The 8,510-nt window shown below is 44.7% G+C and overlaps 1 protein-coding gene across 1 annotated transcript in view; it reads left to right on the top strand.

The window, feature by feature from the left end:
- The first annotated feature begins 295 nt into the window (after positions 1–295).
- LOC119381640 (Down syndrome cell adhesion molecule-like protein Dscam2) overlaps positions 296–8,510 on the top strand; it is a 125,950-nt gene continuing 117,735 nt past the window's right edge. Inside the window, 3 exon segments of the mRNA XM_049412850.1 lie at positions 296–305; positions 7,597–7,740; positions 7,743–7,934. Of these exon segments, the coding sequence (XP_049268807.1) occupies positions 296–305; positions 7,597–7,740; positions 7,743–7,934 (346 nt within the window).

Here is an 8,510-nt window from a genome sequence, read left to right as displayed (position 1 = left end):
GCTGACTTGCACGGAAGTAGTGGTTGCGTCTCACTTTCATCGTTGAAGACCGTAGGGAAGAGAGGCCATCAACGGCGTACAGGCGCAAATGCGCGCAATGCGTGAAACGCGTCAATTATGCTGCCAGCGAAAGGTAGGCGGTGCTCTTTACAGCATGAAAAACCGCAATAGAAAAAAAGGAAGTTGCCAGAGGAAGCCGAAGACACGTTGAGATTATAGAGGTTCTGATCTTGTAAGAGAAAAGGCTTGCAGAGAGAACGGGTAATTTTGGCGGTTCATACGCAGACCCGTCAAAATGTCAGACGGTGGGTAGAATTTAATAACAGTTTCCAAAGGTCATATTCCGAAGCCGCCCGTGCTCTTCGTGGATGGGAGCGGTCGCGGCTTCTGGCGAGACGTGGAAACGCTCGTAGGATAGTGAAATTGGCGCTCTCTTTAAGGATCTTTGCAACGGCCACCACATTTTGTTGTTAATTTGTAAGCGTCAGAGAGGAGTACGCCGGTAGAAATCGCGATGCCAGAAAGAAGAATGACAAAGATGCAGGGAAGCGAAGAAGATGGAGAACATCTTGCGAGATCAAAACTTTACGAGGGATGTTGAACATGTGGCAATACACAGAGCCCGTATGTAGACGTGGACTAATGCTATAATCCTGAATTTTACGTGCTAAGCAGCAAAATGTAGTGCCAGAGTGCTCGAGCTTGCGCTATTTCCAAAGTATTAGTTATCTTCATTTCTTTCGGAAACTTAAGACCCTTCCTGCCCTGCTTTTATCGCAGTTATTTTACTTGGCTGGTCATTGAAATCTTAAGGCCAACACACACACAAAAAAGAGACAAAATAAAAGTCTACAAAGTTCAAGGTAGACAAAAAGCCCTCATGCGTGACCTGAGAGAAACCACGCGTGTGATAAAGAACGTCATATATTGTAGCGCTTATAATCAAGCAAACGCCACACATATGCAGCGCCATTTTAATAAAGGCTTGATGAGCTACAATGCATCTCAGAAGGCGCAGCCGCATTCTAACCTGTATTTGGAATGCGACGAACGCGGCTGTGAAGAATGCTGCTCATGAAGACATTATCTGCAAATACTAGTCCAACCATTGTTTTATTAGTCAGCATTTGTAAGCGACAGGATCACATGAAATGAAGGTCGACGCTGAGGGAATATGACAAGAAAGAAAGAAAACAATTACAAGATGTGTTAACGTAGTAGAAGCAGTTTCACGCTGTTCACATGTAAAAAGCCAAATCTAAATTTACAGCACAGTAACCTCCGCTACAGCGAAACATAAGTCAGTTTAAATCTCGTAATGCGCAGTGATTTGCTTAATTACACATCACCCCCCTCACAAATGTTTCGCCGTCCAACCATCAGTGTGTAGTAGTGCCTTAGCGACGCTCTGGTTCTCAAGAGCGCGGTGGTGTTTCGGCCGTGCCTGCATCAATGATGCCTTTGCTTAACGACATTTTCGCGCCTAAGTGGTATTGGTTGAGGGGTGCGAATACCGGCGGGACGAGCTCCTCAGTGAATTGAAAAACAATAAAGTGGCATGAAGAACACTGAAACAAAAGAGTCGGCGCTGCGTTGACTCATTCGCGTACAGCACAATTCACAATTTTAATTAAGCGAAAATATTAGCAATAAGTTCTTTAGGGAGGCAGTGGTGCTGCTCATAAATCTGCGTTCTCAATAGGTGGGCGTTCTTAATCGCAAGAGGAGGGGGAACCAAGCATATACACGATCGTGAATCAATAACCTAAATTGCTATGTCGCGAAATAGTTGGATGCATTTCCCTGAATCTACCTCATTTCACTTCGAAATGGGAACATGAATCTTGATGAATGCTTTGCAAGCATGGTTATGCTGTTAAATGCACAAGTAAGCAGCGTGGAGAGTTGGGCGAGTTGGTACGAGTTCATTCTGGTCGAAACTGCGCAATAGGACGGTACACGAAGAAAGGCAAGACATACGGGCGCAAACTAACAACTGAGTTTATTGAACGATGAGGCTGTTAAAAAAGGCTGGTTTCATCGTTCAATAAACTCAATTGTTAGTCTGCGCTCATTTGTCTTGCCTTTCTTCGTGTCCCGTCCTATTGCGCAGTTTCGACCAGAATAAATGCACAAGTATTTGTATGTCGACTCAATGAAAAAAAAAAGTGTGTTCATTGATGGGTCAGTTGGTACCTCTGTCACGTAAGACGCATCGCTGTAATGATATGACTGTACGAAATTAAATAAATGTCCTTGGCAGTGCTGGGCTCCTAACCCTGGACACCATTTCAAACCTAGGGCCGCAGCGCCTTGTGAGGTTAGCGGAAATACATCCACTTAAAATGTAACACCGTAGCCGAATGTACCAAAGATGGGAATTGTTCAAAGAGATCGTTTTCTGTATTATACAAAGCTAATGAAACCGACAGACGATTAAGCTAAGGACCTTGGGTTAATTGTCTGTCAGTTTCATCACTTGTGTATACCATAACTGAAGGTAGTCTAAACGTCAATTATTACAGCGAAAGCTGTTATGAGATCACAACAAGGGCCGTTTTTGGCGCCGTAGTTGTCCGCCGCCGCCGCCGATGTCCGTAACCACTATCGCTCGAAATAAGAAAGAAAAGGAAATAAGAAAAACATTTCCAGAATGGAACGAAGTTCGAACCTGGGCCATCAGCGTGGGAGCCCAGTGTCCTACCTCAGAGCCATGCCGGTGCTTGAAACTGCTTTGCAAAAACACCCTATACTCCTTCATGTCGGGAAGGAACCACATTAACATATGTAATGTAGCGCGGTAGAAGAGTGAAACAACAAGCAAGCGTCAAACAACGCGAATTCTGTAAACTGGCGTCACACAATGCGAATTGCGCAACGCGTAGATTGTTGAATGCTTCCAACCCATTACAAAGGGCTCTGCCATAATTCTTCATCGTCGTCAGCCGCAGCATCAACAAAGTGCACATAATGCCTTACAGGTGTTTCGCAGGTACCACGGTTCTGCGCAGAATGACGAAAAATTGCGTAGTGGCTGCTTTCTTACTTCACAAAAATTATGATTTTCAGCGTAGTGGATTCCGCGCAAGTTCACTTCTATTGGTTGCCAAGGAAGCCCATAAGGCTCCCATGATCCACTTCCTCAGGGTCTCAATAAAGTTAATTCCCTCTCTCTATCTCTTTTCAAGTTAGCGTATGTTATAAAGCGTGGTGGGAGATTGACATAACGACCGGGCGTCACACAGTGCTAAATAAGAAACTAGTGGGTCCTTTAAAGCTTCCGACCCATTACAAAAGCTCAGTCGTAATTCTTCATCGTCATCAGCCATCGCATCAAGAAAGTGCTCATAATGCCTTACAGATGGTACCTCGCTTCTCCGCAGAATGACGAGTAATGTCGTGGTTGGTGCTTCCCAACTTCACAAAAATTATGATTTGTGGCGTAGTGGATACGTTGCTAGTGTATTGTTTTAGTAGCCACAAGAGAGTGTATAATGGGCTCTAGAAATGCCACTCTTCGAGCTTTCGCTGTGACTGTGCTGCGCTTTCCGCGCATGCCTGGCGTTTATATTTATTGTTTTTTTCTAACATTTCTTTCGCTCCGTATGACCTTTTACCTATTGTTGTCATACACCCTGAATAATAATCATATTTATCTAGACGACTGTCTACGGTGAGCCATTGAATTAAAATGAAACGGCAAAAGAACAAAAGAAAATAAAACTGGCATTGGTCTTCATTCTTGGTAGCGTAATACGATATCTTGTACAAGGAGGATGAAATCTTGAAACTTGAGTGCAATAAAAATTGATTAGCCCGAGCGACATAGCGGTCGTATTGACAGGCACAGATTTATCTTTGTAGCCTAATGGCTATGCTAGGTCAAACCTAACTGTGCTCATGCAGCTATTCCTAATATTTTGCCGACTTCCAACTTCGTTTTGTCCTGTCTCAAATATATGTAGTGAGTCATTCCCTAGAGCCTCATTTTCCTTAACTGTCTTTGAGAGCGCTCCTAATGTCCCAGTCACCTTTCATATTTGCATGCAATACGCTCAGCGTGTTCCACGTTCATTACGAAGCCGTGAATTATTACTGCGGTGCTGGATCTAATTAACCTACTTTCGAATTTGCCTCCGCAGTTTGTGCCGTCGTCCAAACCTCCGCACTTCCGCGGAGGTTTGGAGACACGCAAAACCGCGACTAATTTTCGAACTCATTTCCTTCCCTGCCGAACTACGGAGGCCACACGAACAATGCCTGCCGCTTGTTTTGTATAGAAATTACGCAGTAGTTTAGTATTTAGCGCTTTGAGACAGCGTGCAATAGTATGTGCGCACTATTTCTTTTTTTGCAAACTTTCAGAAGAACCGTGCGCGATATAAGTAGCCGAATAATTTTCAAAACAGACTGAACTATCTTACAGAGCCAATATATTTAGCATATGCTGTGTTCTTCTCCGAAGAATTGACTTCATACTTCTTAATACAGTTAAGCTAATTTAGCTGCGTGATAATCACAATGACGATGAAGACTTCGAGTGGTGTGCGGTTCCTAGCGGAGAAATAAATAACGAGATAGCCTGTTTATAATATTAAGGCTTTGCTTACAATACCGAGATTAGTATTATTATTGTATGCACTCACTGTTTTTTTTTTCGCGTGTCCTAACCATTGCCACGAAACACGGGGATGCCTGGCTTAATGGCTGCAGCACCCGGTGCCATGTGAACTGCTGGGCGTCACTGAGCATTAGACACTCGGCATGTGCTGATCTTAAATGATAAAAGCAAAAAAAAAGAAGCTTACTTAAAAATTCTGCAGGCGCTGAGTAGTATATAACCGACGTTATGTGTATTGGGACAATAATATAGGATCAGGAAATATACGTTCACATAAGCCTCAAGCGAAGACTTCTCAGCGCTTATGATGCCGCAAACAAACGTCTTCTGGGGATGGTAAAGAAACGCTCAATTTCTACATGAAGGAAAGAAGTGTTAATTTAAGTGCTCGTTTCTAACACGAAAGTGTTTTATGCCGGGGTCCACCAAGCCTTTAGTGACGTATTTCCCTCACGGAAATGACGTTGAAAAAATTTACATGATCAGATGGTAAAGAAAAAACTTCCGTCAACGGTAATCGAACCCACGACTGCTCGGTCGGCAACAACAGATGCCGGCCATCCACTGCGTCACGGTCACAGACGCCAGAGGCTTTACAAACGCGCCTTTTATATCTACCACTCTCCCGGTCGGCGGGGTGGTGTTGCCCTCTGGGAGCGGTAAAGTAAAGTAAAGTAATTCGTCATTACTCAGGCCTCCGCGATTAGCACCTGCAACGCGTTACACGTCCGTCCCATACGGTGCTTTTTCAATAGAAGTTCAATTTTTCGATGCCTTAACACACCGCGAGGTGGCGACTTAGCACAAACATCCACCCAGGTGTACAAACATCCACCCAGGTACTTAGACCAAGCGTCGTAAAAGCGTCGGCCTCGCTCATAGCACCACGCTAATCCAAATCAAAAATAGCTCTGCGACGCGCACCTACCTCACCTGGCTGTAACACCGCGTTCACCGCTGACGCGCTCGCCCCGATAAAAATTGCGGCCGGGCTACCGGGGCGGCACGACGCTCTTTGTGTTTCCCTCTAGTCCGGCCGTGGTGTTCAATGACATTTTAACATGCCGCGGGATGGCGACCAAGTTCTGCGTCCAATATGCGACGCTCTTCTGGCTATCACACCTCGTTGTCTGATTACGCTTTCACCGTTAAGTACTACAGCTACCACAAGGGTTTGTTTAATCATTTAACATGGACGTTAGTCGTCGGGATGGAGATGTACCACCAATATCAAAGTGGGTGCATCCACGTTAAACGGTGCTATAATAATAATATCAGGTGTTTAACGTCCCAAAACCACGATGTGATTATGAGGGACGCCGTAGTGGAGGGCTCCGGAAATTTCGACCACCTGGGAATCTCTAACGTGCACCTAAAGCTAAGTACACGGTAAACGGTGCTATAGCTGCCAGACATCAATATACATTGTGCAAGCTCTCTGATATCAATTCAGTTGCTTCTGTAAACATTCAGTTACTTCTGTAAGTGCACGCTATTACTTTCGTGTTATTCCGATTCCTACTGAACGAGGGATCAACCATCTTTTCTTTTCTTTAGTTAATGAGCACTAACAGACCATAACGCCAAGGAAAGTATAGGGGATGTTATTAGTAGTAAATGTAAGGTAAATGTGAAGAAAGAAAAGTGAACGAAAAGATAGCTTGCCGCGGGCAGGGACCGAACCTGCGACCTTCGAATAACGCGTCCGATGCTCTACTAACTGCGCTACCGCGGCGGCCATCCCCCCGTCCACTTTATAGGGTATATGTGTACATTTAAACGTGGGAGCGTCAGTCAGTGCCGCCAGTAGCCATAACGGCGAGTGTGGAACACTTTTTTTTTCTGCCTGTTGGCGCCACGTAGCACGTGAACTTATTACGAGCTGGCAGCTGACCAATTATCCCTCGCATACTACCTGAACGCATCAAGTATGCCAGAACGAGACCCTGGCTCTCAATGAAGGCAAGAAGTGTTAATTTTAAGGGCTCGTTTTTCTTTCTTTAATAATGAGCACTAACCGACAATAATGCCAAGGAAAGTATAGGGGATGCTACCAAAGTTACCAAAGCAAGAATTTTGACTGGGATGATTGGTGCTGTGTAATCATAATTTGAACTATTTTTCAGGCATATTAATAGCAATGCGAAAATACCGAGTTTCTGAAAGCGTAGTAGTAGCCTGCTCTTTTGTAACACCTTGTCAATTGGACTGAATGATTAGTTCTTAGCTGTATGTGAAACAGGTCCGTACCTTTTGCCACAAAAAACGGACTATGTTTTAAAAAGGAAAGCTGATGAAGTTTTGCTCATATATCTTTTTTGAACTATAAACATATGGTCAGCGTCGCTGGCATCGTTACGTGCCAACTACTGGCAACTCGTCAAATTCAAGCGTCTCCTTTAGGGCGGCACCATTAGAATACATTGTACCGCCTGCTTCTGTCTAGCTCCCTGCGAGTACGTAAGACATTGTAAAAGCGTAAAAGCACTCTTTGATTGACGTGCTTCTCTCTTTTCTTCAACTGTTTATGAGACTCTTAGTCATGAGCGTCACAGCCTAATACATATAGCTACCTGAGGTTTGTTTGATTTTTAATACATAAGCATTATATAGCCATTTCCGCAGGAAATCTGTCTTTGACATAAACTATGCGTCTATCTGAATGATATATTGGTGTTTTAAGCTAAAACGGGTTAGCTCGGAAGAGCGAAAGAAACAAAAAATCAAGCAATAAAACATCGCTACCTAAAAACAGACAAACAAAACGAAGCAAAATGATTAAAATACAAAAACGAAGAAGTAGAAACACACCAAGAATACAAAAACAAATACTTAGAAGTGAAAAATACGACGCAGCTTTTTATGCAATATGCCACAATTTGCGTAGGGGCTGGCTTGGATTCTTGCTATGTTTATCTGTATTATTATGCCTAAGGGCAGACTTTCGAAAATAAAAAAAGAATCTGCATTTGCAGGTGGGCAAGCCGACCTCCCACCGCCCACGTCCGGGGGTGTGGCCGCACCGGCCTTCCTTCACGAGCCACCGGTGCAGGTCGTGTTCTCCAACACGACCGGGGCTCTGGTCTCTTGCTCGGCGTCAGGCCAACCCCGACCCGTTATCGGTGGACCAACGAGAGTGGCTCACCTGTCGAACATATTCCCGGTCTGCGCCGTGCTAGGCCGGACGGCACGCTGGAGTTTTTCCCATTCCGCGGAGAGGACTACCGCCAGGAGGTTCATGCATCTCGGTACCGCTGCAGGGCCTCAAACACTCTCGGTTCTGTGTTCAGCCGAAGTGTCCACGTCAAAGCTGGTAAGTGGTTACGCCACTTATTGAGTAGTGCTTATTAAGGCCACTAAAAATGTCAACAGCGTGGAAAAACCACGAATGGACATAAGGGAGGAAACGCGCACTAGCGCTGACTTCCAACTCATGTTTAAATCAGAAAAGACAATATAGTAGTGGAGAATTGCCAAACTGCGCAAAAGAACATCAGACAAGCACCGCACATCAGCGCTAACAGGCGACAAAGTTAGAAAGTTAAACACAGCATCTTACAATGCATCCGCATATAAAAGATAATCAACTTCCTTCTTGTGCAAGTCTATGGAAGGCATGCTGATGCATGCTTCCCCTAAACGGGCAATCTGGGCCGCTTCTACAATCTCCCTAGTAAGCATGTTTCTACTTTTGAAAAGCACCTCGCTTTGATTGTAAGCATGGAATGCAACGAAACCCCTTGCAATCCGCGCTCTAATGTCCAGAGTTGCCACTCAGCACATTTCCAGCCGTGTTCACGCAAGCGTATGTTGAGTCATATTGAAGTTTCGCCGAAGTATTTCTCGCCGCATGGCACCGAGATGACATACACCACGTTGTCAACACATG

The sequence above is a fragment of the Rhipicephalus sanguineus genome, chromosome 2, assembly GCF_013339695.2.
Source record: "Rhipicephalus sanguineus isolate Rsan-2018 chromosome 2, BIME_Rsan_1.4, whole genome shotgun sequence".
NCBI classification, from domain to species: Eukaryota; Metazoa; Arthropoda; class Arachnida; order Ixodida; family Ixodidae; genus Rhipicephalus; species Rhipicephalus sanguineus.
Note: the sequence above shows the minus strand (reverse complement) of the source record. Positions and strands in the feature narration are given on the sequence as shown.